Source organism: Sipha flava, unplaced genomic scaffold (genome assembly GCF_003268045.1).
Source record: "Sipha flava isolate LNK unplaced genomic scaffold, YSA_version1 242_pilon_pilon, whole genome shotgun sequence".
Classification (NCBI taxonomy): Eukaryota; Metazoa; Arthropoda; class Insecta; order Hemiptera; family Aphididae; genus Sipha; species Sipha flava.
In genome coordinates, this window is record NW_020272890.1 from 415,567 (window position 1) to 431,704 (window position 16,138).

The window sequence follows — 16,138 nt, forward strand, 5'->3', positions numbered from 1 at the left end:
AAAATTATCTACATTGTGGTTTTACGCTATATATAATAGGTATTATATTCTGCTGTATTATAGTAATAATTGTGATACTACTATCGACATAGAATACTCTATGCCACGGTCTTAGAAGACAGGCACGGATTCAGGGGGGGGCTATGGGTGCTCGGGCACCCCCCTGTCGCCTTGGCCACCAACAAAATAAATTTATATTATAAATTATGTTATTTCTTATTTTTCAAAATAATAATAATAATAATAAATAATATCGGTTATTCCGTTATCGGAATTTAAATAATTTAATATCAGATATCAAAAATAGATTTTTAAGTCACGGACACGAAACGATTATGTATTTACAATATTTAATACCATTTTTCCTACTTGAAGATACTGTCGCGTATTGCGTAGTCACATAATATAAAAACACACATTATAAGAGGTTCTCATGAACATCGAAACTGGGCGTGTGAATAAGTTAAATCGTTCACATGGTTATCTGTTTAAATAAGAATATGAATATTAGAGTCACAGATACGTGGGTGGTTGACCACATCCTGTATCCCTGCATCAGTAATTATGTAATACACACACATGCAAAATCAATAAGAAATTATCATATTTTATAATCATTAACGCACACACACACTCACAATTTATAGGAATTATCTTATTTTATTATCTTATTCATTTACACACACACACTTGGGATTTTACACACACACATACAATATCACATATAAAAGGGACCCGAAAACAAGGGCAAATGAGACGAGTCTTGTCTATGCTGCACTGAGCACCTTCACGTCAGTGTATGTTATGGTCTGGACTTAGAAATATTTCCAATTATTTTATAAGTACAATTGTTAGGACTTAAATAATTTCTATCACTAGAATATTTACAAAATTTGTAGTTAGAATAATTTTTATAAGTTAAATAAATTTAATTATTTTAAAAAGAAGTCTTAATTATTCCTGACTACACTTCCACACAAGCGTTGACTGAGACGTTGTAACTGAATTAACGGATCAAACGGTTGGCACGTAACAATACAGATATCGAAAAAATTATTAAATCGGCCAAATTTTATATCGATGATCTAATTGGCTCGATAGAAGAGGTTAGAGGTGAAGTTACTTTGTGGAAACAATTTTGGAAATCCCAATTAGATAAACCTAAAACTGCTATAGAAGCTTTGACTCATGCATCTGAATTTTATCCTAATATAAAGGAATTGCTAAAAATTATTTGCGTTATACCAGTTACCACTTGCACCGCAGAAAGAATATTTTCCTCACTTCGACAAACAAAAACATATTTAAGATCAACAATAGGAGAGGATAGATTAAATGGACTTATGCTTCTTAATATTCATAGGGATATTAAAATTACTCCAGAGGAAGTTATTGAAGAATTCAATGAAAAACAGCCAAGAAAATTACAGTTACAATATATGTAAGAAATTATTGTTATTTTTAAGTTTATATTTAATAAATACTGATGTATGAAAAAAAAGTTAGCACCAATAAATCAAATAGAAAATATTAATTTAAATAAATAGAAAGGTGTAACAATCTTTTTTTTTTTGAGCACCCCCTGTCAAAATTTTCTGGATCCGCGCCTGTTTGAAGACTATCTTCTAAGACCGTGTTCTATGCTATCGAGCCAGTTGGGAATTGGCTGATTTTCTTATCAATGTTTGATTTGTGTCATTCGTTGGCAACATATAGTGATAATAACATGAGCAACTTAATAACAATCCACCTGTTCAGGCTTTACTCTATACTCTTCAGTCTTGTTCACACAGAGATATCCCCTATTATTGATGTGTACGATTAAATCTTGTATTTGAATGTAATCCTCATGCGTATAAGCTCCTTCCATTGATTTTTGTAAAATTGAATAAACTGCTCTGTGCTAATTAGTTCCGATCGACTACTGTACCCAATATGAATTCTTCGGCAACTGTAAGTAAATAATTCGTATTAATTTAGTACCGTCTTAAAAATTGTCAATACATTATATTTATACTTTTATATTTTCAATTTCCCCACAGAGTTATAGTAACATGTCAAGTGGGACAAACGTAGCGTATGATAAGAATGGTTTGTCATCATCGTCCACTACTGGTGATGGTGATTATACAAGCGATCCAGCATCCGGAGGATTGTCATCATTTTTTGTATCAGACTATAAAAAGTAAAATTTTGTTATGAACTCGGGTTCTACCCGATAACTTTTTTTTAAATTTTTAAGTAATATTAAATAATAAAGTTTCATCAAAGTATAATATATTAAACTAAATTTTAGTGATATTTTTAATTGTTTTTTTTAAAATATATATTTATAATTACATAAATGTTGTGTCTAATTTTTGTCAAGTTTATTTTAATATTATTAGTGAACTTTAAATCTTTATTAATCAAATTAATGTAGAAATCAAGGATTTAATTAAAAATATTTTTGACTAGGCATGATGATTTGAAACAAATGTTAGATTCTGCAAAAGATGGACCAAAATTAGAAGCTATGAAACGAATTATTGGCGTAAGATAACTACTAAAACATGATTAAACCATTATAAATTTTAAAAATAATTATGTTTTTAGATGATTGCCAAAGGTAGAGATGCATCAGAACTTTTTCCAGCTGTTGTGAAAAATGTTGTATCTAAAAATATAGAAGTGAAAAAACTAGTATATGTATATCTAGTCCGGTATGCTGAACAGCAGCAAGATTTAGCACTTTTATCCATATCTACATTCCAAAGAGCCTTAAAAGTAATCTGAAATATTATCATATTTAAGAATTTTAATTTTTAGAAATGAGTAAATTTTTTAAATTTTTATTGGATTTCTGGATATGTAATAGTTCATGTGTTAATGTGATTTTTTTTTTTTTTTAATAGAAAATAGAAAAATTAACAATTTGTAAACAGTCATACAATTAGACTTTTTGACATGAATGAAGGAGGCATCTTATATACTACTTAAAAAATTTTTTTTATTTATTTTTTTTTCTAGCTGAATAATTCTTGAGACTAGTTGCGTTTAAAACAATAAGAGAAAGTATTAGGAATGCTAGCAGAGGATAGGTTTGATATTAATAGGTTATGGTGACTGTGAGTTGATGCATAAATGTTTAAATAATATTTATATGGACAAGAGTTGGTATAGTACAGATGTTGAGGTCTTTGTGTAAAGTAAGGTTGCTGACGTACCATGGAGCTTTTGTTATATACCTTAAATTAATTGATTGAAAAAATAGAAATATATTTAGGTTTGATATTTTAGCAGCATCTCATAGGTATATTCTATAAGTCATAGGCGACCAAATAATTTGTTTGTATATGATTATTTTATTTTTGAGTGAAATGTTTGATCTAAGGAGTGTCTAAATTTGTATAGCTTGAGGATTTGTGATTTCATTTATGAATTAATGCTATTTTTTTTTAATTATGAAAATAGTATCAAAATATATAATGAAGGTTACATATGTGTAGAGCACGGATTTCTATGCAATTGCATATTTTTTTCCTTTCAATATTTTTGGATTTTTGTCAGTTATCTCTACGAATCATCATAATTTGAAGCTTATGGTGAAATTTTTTTTTTGCATATTTCTGCAAATTTAGAGGTTATTGAATATATTTGCATATTTTGGCAAAATTCAAAATTTATTGCATATTGAAATGAAAATTTAAAAAAAATGTATTAAATAATATTTTGTCAAGTAGAAAAATTAAAAATAAATTTCATAGTCACTAAATAATAATTTATATATATATATATATTTAGTTATAAAATAAATAATCGATTACGACGTAAACTTAATCACTCTTGCTGTGTTAGTCGATTATCGACATACCACTTGCTTCAAATATGCCCCAATAACTTCGGTTGACTTCGAGGGTTCGTTTTTAGTCTTTAAAAATATGTTAACCGATAAACGACACAACTTCACAGAAGATAAACTTGAAATACATATGATTATTTATTTTAATAATAAATTAAGTTCAGAAAATTCCTTAAATTTTTTTGTATTAAGTATTTAAGTAATTAATTTTTATAAATTGAATTATAAATTTCAAATAAATAAAAAATTCTTGCATAATTTTGACTGCATATTTTTTGTATATTTTCATGATTTTTACTGCATATTATATGGCATATTTCGATACTTTTAAGTGCATACAAATCCGCGCTCTACATATGAGTATATGAATAATAATTATGTTAGGAAGCACTGAGGATAATGTAGATAATATTTAAACCTGCATTTTAGGGTGGAGGTCTTAATTTTTAAACAAACAATTTAGTGGTCCTGAATCAAATAAGACATATAGTAAACTTTAATAGATAATTCATTTTTATCTGTTTTTATTTTTAATTTATTTATGAATAAAAAAATTAAATAACGCATGCTAATTCTGTTTATCACTTAGTTTGATGAGTGATATATAGGTACAGTGCCGTGTTAAGTTGTAATGCCGATGGAGGCACACATATTTTGTCGCCTCATCATTGATATGTATATATGATATTAAGGAGAACTATAAACTATTTATAGTTAATAGGGTTGATACATATTATTATTATTCATATTTTGTATTTACTACAACTATACAGGCGTACAGCAATATCCTCATCTGTCTAGTCTCGACTATATTTACACATTAATGCATGTTAATATTGTAATCATTTGAATAAAATATATGTATAGCCATATAGGTATAAGTAAATAAGATTTATTATAATTAAAAATATTTTTCATTTAATACTTCAGTCTTTTAACATTAAATATTATAATATACCAATTTAATAACTGATGGAAAAATTGATTTATTACAAAAAACTAAAAAAAATTTTGAAAAATTAGTATACAAATGCCGCCTATGAAATATTTTCAAATTTTGTCGCCGGGGGCAAATGCTCTATCTGCCTCACGTTAAACATGCCTCTGTATAGGTATATTTACACTCATGCACTTTCTACTTCAATTTTGAATTCTACTTGTGTTTCAACATTCATTTTCACCTTCATCTAACACATGTCTTTATTGAATGTAATAGATGTATGCTTTTTTTCTATTCTCGCTTACGACGTCACAAATCAGTCATCTTCCAGGTTGTTAACAAACACTTGTTAGATTCACATGCACTTCTTGGTATTAGTGCGGCCTACTTAACTATTGCAAATGCAAATAAAAAACGTAGGAAGAAGCGTTCTTTGTGGGTCAAAAATTATTTAAAAACTCTAAATTTTGGAATTATAGATGATTTGTAATTCTATTAGATGTTTTATTTAAATATTTTACACGAATATTCAAAACAAATTTTTACTCAATATTAAATGTAATTGAACCAGAAATAGTAAAACAAAACAATCGTTTTAGAGAGGCTGTTCCAGCTAAAATTAAGTTGTTAATAACGATTTTATATTTAGCTACCGTAGTGAAATGCAATATAATAAGCACAGCGTGTTAAACGGATTCCCATCGAGCGCGGAACACATTGTATTGTAGCGTGCGTCACGAAAATGTAGGTGTTCAATTTGAAAGGGCATACGCTATCGCAAGCTTTTTTTGTTCAACTCGTAATGCGTTAAGATTCATGCGTCAAACGAATGAAAAAGCATACGAGTGTAAACATACCATATTAAAAATACTAGCACAAGCAGTGCCACCGTGGTAGTTCTGTGTTGACTAAAAATATATATCTCATAAGAAACTAATTCTTCCCAAAAATTTCGGAGGAGAGTTATCCCTCACCTTTAGTACACCATTGACTAAGGATACAATTAATGGTTAAAGAAATTATCAAAGTAAAACAGTTAAAAAGGAAGTTTAAGATCGGAAAAGAATAGACCAGAAATTATTATTTAGGAAGGAGTTAAATGTGAGAATAAGAATAGACAAACAAATAAAATGTATGTCAAGTAAGACACAATTAACCGTATAAGGATGAAAAATTAATTATTCTTCAACTATAGTATAGAAAGGTAAAAAAGTTATGGTTTGTTGGTGTATACAGTTTTATGGTTTTATACCCTAAAACAACAGTTCCTTAAGTTGTGCACTTCAGTCACCTTTGGGAAATATGAACCCATTTAAAGGAGCACCATGGTCCATGTAAAAATAAAACTAGTGTTTGAATTTTGCAAATTATTGTGGAATTCACTGTAAGGCAATGTGACTAAAATTGGTCCATAAAAAAACATTACCACGTAAAAAGGTTGAAACCGCTGCTCTATAGGAAACAATTTGCTGTTTATATTTTTGTCTTGCTAATACAAATATTTGTGTCATAACTCTAGATTATATAGTATAATTTAAAATAATTTTTATAAGTAGAAGAATATAAATTCAAATAGTAATTATTCATTAGTATCAATATTTATTTGTGTATTATATTATGTATAAATTAGTGTATTTGTCTTTTTAGGATCCAAATCAATTAATACGAGCATCTGCTTTAAGAGTTTTGTCTAGTATAAGAGTTGTCATGATTGTTCCAATAGTTATGTTGGCCATTAAAGATTCAGCTGCTGACATGTCTCCGTATGTTCGTAAGACTGCTGCGCATGCTATTCCCAAATTATACAGGTTAGTAATTATAGTTTATTTATTAAAACTATGGACTATTTATTATAAACGATAGATTTTATTTTATAGCTATTACTTTATATATATATGTGTGTGTGTATGTGTGTAAATATATTTATTTTTTTAGTTTGGATCCTGATCAAAAAGAAGAGCTTATTACAGTAATAGAAAAGTTATTAGCTGATAAATCTACACTTGTAGTTGGATCGACTGTTATGGCATTTGAAGAGGTGCTTTATAATGTTTTAACATATATTTTATGAAAAACAATAATCATTCTAAAATATTAATACTAAAATTTTAAAATTCTATGTGCATATGATTAATTTGTTTATAATTAATTAAGTTTGAAATTACAATTTTAATAGAAATATTTGTATAGGTTTGTCCTGAAAGGATTGATCTTATACACAAAATTTACAGAAAACTGTGTAACCTGTTGGTTGATATAGATGAATGGGGACAAGTGATTATTGTGAACATGTTGACTAGATATGGCCGTACTCAATTTGTCAACCCCAATAAAAATGTAAAAAAAAATATAAATATTAATTAAACAAAAAAAAAATTTATTGTTAATTATTTATAGGATTCCAATGATTGTACAAAAATTGAAAATGCAAACTTTGATAATTCTGACTTATCTAGTTGTGAAGAAGCTGGTACTGAAGATGATAAATCAACTGTATTGGATCAAGATCATCGCCTTTTGCTCAGAAATGCTAAGCCTTTATTTCAAAGCAGAAATGCTGCTGTAATTTATTATTATAAATTTAACTAAAAAAAAACATTGAGCAATATTTTTTAAATTTTATCCTAGTTATTTATTGGGTAAAATCATCTATTATATATATTTTTTTTTACAGCTTAATTCTTTTAATTTTAAATCAATCAAAATAAAAAGTTATAGTCAAAAAACCAAGTAGCATATTCTTAAAAAAAAAAAAAAACTTAGTAATTTATTTTCTGTACAATTTATAAAAAGTAACCATGAATCTTTTAAAACAATTTTTGTAATTATTATTATTATTTCTTTACTATAATTAAAATAAGTATATTCCAGTGTTGTGAACCTTATTCCTATGGAATCAAACTGACATTAGTCACCATTATTGGTAACTTTAAACTCTTTTACTTGTAGTAAAGAGCTTTTGGTTTTTTATTTAAAAAGAACTTAAGTATTATATTGTAAAAAGTATGAAAATCAATCTGATTATTTGTTATAATTGTGGATTTCTTATTAGGTTGTGATGAGTGTAGCGCAATTATATCATCATTTGGCACCAAAATCAGAAGTCAATATAATTTCTAAAGCACTTATTCGTTTACTTAGAAGTCATAGAGAAGTCCAATCAGTTGTACTCAATTCTATTGCATCTATTTCAATAGCCCGGAAAGTATGTTATTACCTCATGACTTATAATTTTATTTTATTATTGTTATACATATTTCAGAGCATGTTTGAACCGTATTTAAAAAGTTTTTTTGTCAGATCAAATGACCCTACACACATAAAATTGTTAAAACTTGATATTATGACAAATTTGGCAAATGAAACTAGTATTTCAACAATACTTCGTGAAGTTCAAACATATATTTCGAGTACAGACAAACAATTTGTTGCTGCTGCTATTCAAGCTATTGGAAGGTAAATTGTTTATTTTTACAAGTACCAAAATATAGTACATAACACATTTATTTAATGTATTTCTGTAATTGGCATCTACTTACTCAAAAAATATCTAAAATAAATGTTATACTTATAAAGATACTTGATATTAAATTGTCATTAATTATTATAGTTTATTTATCATGTGATATAAGTATTACAATTAAGAAAATATTCATAGGATCTGATAAAATCAGTTGTAGATATTTAATGGTAATTATATTTGTCTTATTTTTTTGTGAAATTGGTAGACCTACTTATTTTGTAATTAAGAAAAAAATATATTTTATTTAAAATCATAATTAATGAAAACTCAAATTGATTTGATATTAAGTATTAAGCTCTCTAACTAATAGTGTAATTTTATAATTTTAAATAGTTTTCATTATTATAATATTTTAAGAGCAATTATATGAATGTGTTAGTAGAGTCCTTAGTGAGTTTGAAAAGAAAATACTATCGGCGGTACCTTTTTTAATGCTCATATTTGTACATAATTATCAAACATTATTATGTTCTTTACATGACTAAAAAAAAATTTAATATTTTATTACATTTAAAATGAAAATCTGACATAGTTTAGTTATATTTTAAATATATATTTAAGATTTTAGGCTGAAGGAAACTTTCGTTTTATAACAAAGTAGTTTTTGAAAAACATTTTTCAACCATTTAAATTATTTATTTTTAATTATCTTGTAGTTTGAATTAACATTTTATAAACTGTAAACATTGGAACCTCATCTGTATTAAAATGTAGACTACTTTTGTGAAAGAATGTTCTGAAGATTTTTGGGATACAATGATTTAAATTATATATTTATTGTAATAAGAGTTTATTAATTTCACCAAAGTGAGTAACTAATCCTTTGTTTCTTTATATTTATTATTTTACTTAAAGTTTCCACGTTTCTCTCAAAATAAAGCATTCAAGAAAATCGCCATTTAATGATAAAATTAATTTCGTATTTAATACAAGACTATAATCGGAAATAAAATATTTTATTGAAAAATAGTGATGACAATGTCATTGTTTCCAGTTGATTTATGAAAGGTTAAAATTATTAATAATAAATAAATAGGTCAAGGAAAATTCAAGATCGTCAAAATAAAAATATCTATACAAATAACAAATAGATAAAATAAGTTAAACTTGTTAAATTGCATAAAAATATACTAGATATTAAAATGATTAAAATGTATGGATTTTTTAATTTTTTACTTATTAATTTATTGCAGTTGTAATGTTACAACGACATGTTTTTATTTGTTATTCTCATGTGACTTACAGCCAGATCATGTTTTAATTTTATTTTAGTTGCAAATAACCTAATTTACTCAAGTTTAATTGCAATATCTTTTACATATAAAAATAAACAGTAAACGTGACCAAAAATTCACGTATAATTTATTTTTCTTCACCAAATAAAATATTTAGTACCTACGATTTTACGTAAGATACATTTTCCCACGTACCTACTCTATATTATCTATATATTTTATAGTCATATTGATAACGTAAATTTTGTTTTTTACGGTGATAATCATTGAAAATTTAATAAGACTCACTATGGTTTTGGTAAAATTAAAACAATTAAAAAATATTCATTAATAATTAACAAACTATAGCCGTCTTTGAAGTGGTATAGTAGTAATTATTACAGTTGATTTTATTACTTTTTTTGCGGAATTGATTTTATTTTTTCCGCGTATGTCACTCATTCTATAATTTCTTTCGGTACCTTGAAAGCGGTGACGGTGAACGATAGTGTTCATATATTTTTCTCGCTATATATATATTTAGGAGGTATATTGTTTTACCATTGTGATGGCTATTAACGACAAGAAAACACTCTTTAGATCTTTATACGCTCGATTGGTCGTTTTTCCGATTCCATTTCGTGATGCATTACTTCCGATCCGAAAATACTACACTCATCTTACAACTCGCGTTCAATTTCACTATTTGAATGTGAAATTATTACTGATTTATTTAATTTGCATTCAATTTTATTGAGTTCCTATTGAGTTTTTGCAGAATATATTTTCTTGTTGCTATATCTGGTCATAAAGATTAAATGGCCAATGACCTAATACTTAATAATAAGATATATTTATAATATTCTCTATTTAAGCTGCAATCAATTTACATTCTCTTAAACTTCATATTTCTAGAATTTATTCATTTAGAAAACCCGAACATTTGAGTTCAATTTTAAATTATTAATAGCTGTGCTCTTATGCTTACCCTTGAACATCTTATCTATATTTTTACAAGTATTTACAAAGTAATGATTTACATATTATAATTTTTTACTGTTAAGATAAAAAAATTTTAGTCATAATTATATTTTAAAAATATATTTACTTTATTTTTTTGAATTGAATATTGAAAATAAAATATGAACGTTGTTTTTGGTATATGCTTATTGAATGCGTACCTATACAATTTTTCAACGAATACATTTACTTTCAGATGTGCTTCAAACATTAAAGAAGTCACTGAAACGTGTCTCAGTGGGTTGGTTTCCATGTTATCGAGTCGTGATGGTAATTTAATATATTTTTTTCTAATTGGCTGAATTAATTATGTGAAATATTGGTGGATTTTTAAATTTAGAAGCGGTAGTAGCCGAAAGCGTGGTCGTCATTAAGAAATTATTGCAAAATCAACCTGAAGCCCACTGCGATATAATAAGACACATGGCTCGTCTTATGGACTCCATAGCCGTACCTCAAGCTAGAGCATCTATATTGTGGTTGCTTGGAGAATACTCGCAATTGGTATCAACTATAGCGCCCGACGTACTCCGAAAAGTCGCCAAAACATATGTCACTGAGGTAAAGTAAAATTCGTAAATGTAAATAAAGATTACTTAGTATATTGACTATAAGTATATAGACTATAGTATGTATATATATTGATGTATAAAATATAAATTAAATATATTAATATTAAATTTAAATTTATCGTGTAGGAAGATATTGTTAAATTGCAAATAATGAATCTTGCTGTTAAGTTGTTTTTGACCAATCCTGCACAGACAACTCTATTGTGCCAGTACGTATTAAAACAAGCTAAATACGATCAAAACTATGATATTCGTGATCGTTCGCGGTTCTTGAACAACATATTATTTCCTAATGAGCAATTTAAAAACAGTGTGTTGGGCAAAAACGCCAAGAACATATTTTTGGCAGAAAAACCAGCTCCGTTACTACAGTCTAATTTCGTTGGTAATTACTTAATTGTATTTTTTTAAATGATTCATTGATGTACGTATTTATAGAAATTAGTAACAATAACATAATTCATAAGTTATAGTTTTTACAATGATTGTCAATGTTAATTTTCTCTGTTTTTGGATTTTTCTAATTCTTAGATCGCGAAGAATATCAAATGGGTTCGTTATCTCATTACATTAACTGTCGTGCAATTGGATATCAAGATCTTCCTCAATTTCCTGAATCGCCAACGGACTCGGGCGTAAGATGTGTAGCCGTTTTGGAAGAACCGGAAGAAAAGATCGCAAAACAGAAAACAGAGAAAACGATAACTAACAAGAAGAAAACATTTTATTCTGATTCGGATGAATCAAATGACGATTCTGACGATGATTCAAACGATGACGATTCTACGGACTCTTCGTCGGATCCGAGCTACGAAAAAATCGATTCACATGTAAGCCGACTATTTGAAATAGCCAGAGAAAACTCAAATACTTTTAATTTTAAAATATTTTTAGCAAAAAGAAAAATTTGAAAGTCTTGTCGATTCCAACGGGGAATCTAGTTCTGAGAGCGAATCTGTTGAGAGTGATAGCAGCGAAGAAATTATTGTCGTGAACAAAAAAGAAATAAAAACATCAGAACTGGCTAAAAGCAATGTAGACTTACTGTTAGAACTTGACGATTGTAAGTGTTTGAAATTATCACCATTTTTTAGCATCTTTATTCAGTTATAAGTTTCAAAATAACGATCGCGGCATGGTATCTTTAGCTTTATTTAAATTGATTGTTTTTCAAATTAGTAGAAAAAAAAATGTCCTCTTATGAATATTTCAATTATAGTTGCTCCGGTCGGACAATCATTGTTGCCATCATATGGAGATATTCTTTCGCCAACTACTAATGACCAATCTTCGCCGTTGTCGTTTTCTAGTAAACCAGTTAATTTACAATATTCTAGAAAGGTGCGTTAGATATTATTTTGAAATTGTTGTTTGCAGTACATAAAAACAGTTAAAAATAAATAAATAAATATAATAAAAAATATAAATATATAATAATATTAAATATAATAAATGTATGACTAACGAGATCCTATCATCATATGTTTATATAGATTGTCGCTCCCAGTTTTGTACCGTCGGCCAAAACTGAAATACTGAACAAAATAAAAGGACACAACGAACTGAGCATATTAGCGCGTTTTACGAGAAGTCCTCATGTAGTTTCACCTAAGATGGTCAGCGTGGAGTTAAGCCTGACTAATCACGATAAAAAAGAAACACTTTCCAACATCCGTTGGACTCAAAAGGTAATCACCGACTCCATGAATAATATTTATGTATAACATATTTTTTAATACAATTTATAAGAAGAAAATGCGTGAAAATATTAATAAATAAAATAAAATATATATGATTTGCCATATTGATCATACATATTATCTACATTCGATCATAGTTGTACAATATGTGACATAGGTATATTGGTGTTTTTATTGACCTTAGATATATTCATATCAACTTCGATAACTGTTATAATTTATGATCACAGTGGATAGTTGTTTAAATCAAATATCTTTACATTTTTCTTTGCAAACTATGTGTATCCTATCCCCTATCTGACTCCTACTCCTTCCCTTATTAATACCATTGCTCATATGAAATTTGAGTCATAGAATTACGCTGGTGACGTTATAAAAGTGTATATAAAGTCAAAGTTATCATCTTTGAAATTGAAATTGAAGATAAAATCAAGTTGATTTGACATAATGAATTTGTTTCGAAAGATAATTTTCTGATTGTGATCACGTGATTTTTCATTCTTTATATTTGATATAAATTGTATTTCATGTGGTAATGTTGTGCAGAGTTTGGATATGAGTATTCACAATTCGGCCCCTGTTGCACAACTGTTACCGGGTTCGGTCACTTTAGGAGCTCTAGGAGTCGACTTCAAAGATTCTATTCAGCCTCTTGCGTTGGAAGTCTCATGGGTTTCTTCCGGAATGGAACGTAAAAGCGAAGTCTCGCTACGCGTACCAATCGGCGAACTGGTTCAACCGTTGTCTATGAGCGAGGAAGATTTTGAGAACGAACAAGGTAAAAAATATTGTATTGATTTATACTCTTCTAAACAAATCTTTTGTTTGTTAAAGTAGTTTAATATTTCCGTAGAATTAATTATTTTTTTAACATTCATTCGTATGATTAACGTTTAGTCATCAAGAGACGATTTTTTTTAACTGTTAAAAATATCTAAATAATTTTAATTTAGATAACATAAAAAAAAATTGCGATCACTATATATATATGTCCGTCCAAATCCATAATTTCATATCGTTTTATCAAGTATTAAAATAAAAATAAAAATAAAACTTTTATTTTTAGTTAAACTAAAAGGGATGAATGAACACACAGCCAATATCGCCTTGAAAAATGCTAACCTAGATATAACGAAAGTCATATTTGAAATTGCTAATGTTACACGTGTTATTACCGAAAAAGAAAATATATTCAGGTACATTATTATTATTATTTATTAAATACATATAGAGTTGTCTAAAGTTAATATAAAAAAGAATAATAAATAATAACTGCCTCAACGCAAATAATGCTAATAATAATAATACTGATTTATTAAAGTAATATATAATATATTTCTTGCTTATTTTATGAATTCTTAAAATAATGTTTCATTCCAGTGGATAGTTTAAATTATAATAATTTATGTTTGTGTTTCAGGTTCAGTGGTCAAACATTGTCATCTAATTGTCTTGTGTTACTTACTATTACCAAACAAGAATCTTTAGCAACGGTATGTGTTAATTGTGAGAAAATAGTTGTTGGTTCAGTGTTTTTAAATGAAATCAAAGGGCTTTTGTCCCAGTGAATATCAAATTATTTGGTTATTAAAATTATTTCAGTCAAATTTGTTATTTGTGATTTTATATGATCAAGAATTAGAATTATCAAAGTTTTTAATTTTTTGTATTTTCTCAAATTATAATTCTTTAAATTAATAAATTGTGCATTAGGTAGATAAATTATTTATTATTTTTTGTTATAAACATTTTTTTATTGATATATTAATAAAATAAATACTGAAAATCTTTATTTGGTAGGTATGTAAACAAAAGCTTAAACAAATTAAAATTTATATTTGTGTATGTAATATGTATATTATATAAGAATTAAAAATTTGTTATGAGAAAATTATAAATTAATTCATAATATTGTATTTTAATAATTTAATATATTCATGAATTATATCATTTATAGAAGTCCATTATTCAATATATACAATTTAAAATATTAAAGATTATTATTTAGATGAATTATCTATACATTTTCCATTATCATACTTATTGTACTCTATAAAAGTTTGAAGCATATATTTTATAGTTCATAAATATGTGTATCCTAAGTATATTTCATTGATACTATCGTACATATTGTACGTGGCCACCAATGCCAATACTAGATATTAACAAATTCATTACTCCAATCTGGATTAATCTAAGAATCGCCTCGGTATAAGTAAGTCAGTTATTCAAGTATATTTAAAATTTAAAAAATTAAGCATACATTAATCCATTCATTCAATTAATTTCTTTGTAGTACTACTTTTATTTTTATCTTTATTTATAATTGTTATTTAATTATAAGTATTATCTATTTAATAAAATCTATAGGGTAGAATATAAAAGAAACATGTCTAGCTAAAAAATATATTTTAAAATTATTTTGTTTACTTTGTTAACATTCACGTTAATTATAGTATTTAATTATTTCCCATTTTCTGTCATTGCTTCATAAAACGATTATATCCTTACAAAAATAGTTCTATTTTGTGATCATCGAGAAAGCTATTTTAAATCTAAATATAATGCTATTATTAGATTATATTTTAAATAAATTGTATTAATAAATCAATTTTAAATAATCTATAGGTGTCACTACTAATTATTTGCACAGGTGACTTGTTAAATATGAATGAACTCATAAAAAGACAATAAGAATTTCATTTAATTAGTAAAATAATGACTAATAAGTTACAGTGATTCTATTACACCAAAGTTTTACAAAAATAATGGTATTTTTGAACGTAAATAGTTTGTACACCAAATAATGTGTTAAAGAAATTCGACATCCCAAACATAATAAATTTATACATAATCAAACTAATAAAAGTTTCGTGGTGATCAAATTTAAATTATTTTTTTAGACTAATAATATTGATCACATTAATAATCAAGGTTTAGAAATTCTTAAGGAGTTTTAAGGTAATTCAAAAAAAAATAAAATGATATCAGCTGCGTTACAGGTTTATTGTACTATAATTTTTAGGTGAATTCTACCTACGATAACGATCGTCAGAATAGAAAATATATAGTGATCTAACGCTTTAAAGTAATTAAACATGTATTTAACATATGCATATACTATTATTGCAAAATATTCATTATAATCTATCGACATTCAGAGTTGCGTTGATCGAGTTTGAGAACCGATGTGCATTTTCTAGCAATTAACGAAAAAAAAACCCTTGCTTTTACTATGCGATTCGTTTATTTTTGAAATAACATAATAATAATTAACAGACAACGTTTATTTGGGAACCTGTAAAATAACCGAATAACAATTATAAAC

At 26.7% G+C, this 16,138-nt stretch overlaps 1 protein-coding gene across 1 annotated transcript; it reads left to right on the top strand.

Moving 5' to 3' along the window:
• The first annotated feature begins 1,651 nt into the window (after positions 1 to 1,651).
• LOC112684160 (AP-3 complex subunit beta-1) lies at positions 1,652 to 14,512 on the top strand. Its single transcript, XM_025555514.1, has 20 exons — positions 1,652 to 1,953; positions 2,043 to 2,185; positions 2,458 to 2,533; positions 2,596 to 2,766; positions 6,429 to 6,589; positions 6,717 to 6,819; positions 6,972 to 7,118; positions 7,179 to 7,343; positions 7,834 to 7,986; positions 8,044 to 8,237; positions 10,735 to 10,808; positions 10,879 to 11,099; positions 11,237 to 11,495; positions 11,642 to 11,940; positions 12,005 to 12,173; positions 12,330 to 12,451; positions 12,604 to 12,798; positions 13,357 to 13,588; positions 13,877 to 14,006; positions 14,231 to 14,512. Exons 1-20 carry the CDS (start codon positions 1,936 to 1,938, stop codon positions 14,376 to 14,378), a joined length of 3,180 nt encoding a protein of 1,059 aa, XP_025411299.1. The 5' UTR covers positions 1,652 to 1,935; the 3' UTR covers positions 14,379 to 14,512.
• The last annotated feature ends 1,626 nt before the right edge of the window (positions 14,513 to 16,138 follow it).

Coding starts and splice junctions, on each gene's coding strand:
- LOC112684160 (XM_025555514.1), top strand. Junction 2,767..6,428: donor CATTCCAAAGAGCCTTAAAA/GTAATCTGAAAT, acceptor TTGTCTTTTTAG/GATCCAAATCAATTAATACG. Junction 11,100..11,236: donor CCAAAACATATGTCACTGAG/GTAAAGTAAAAT, acceptor TTTATCGTGTAG/GAAGATATTGTTAAATTGCA.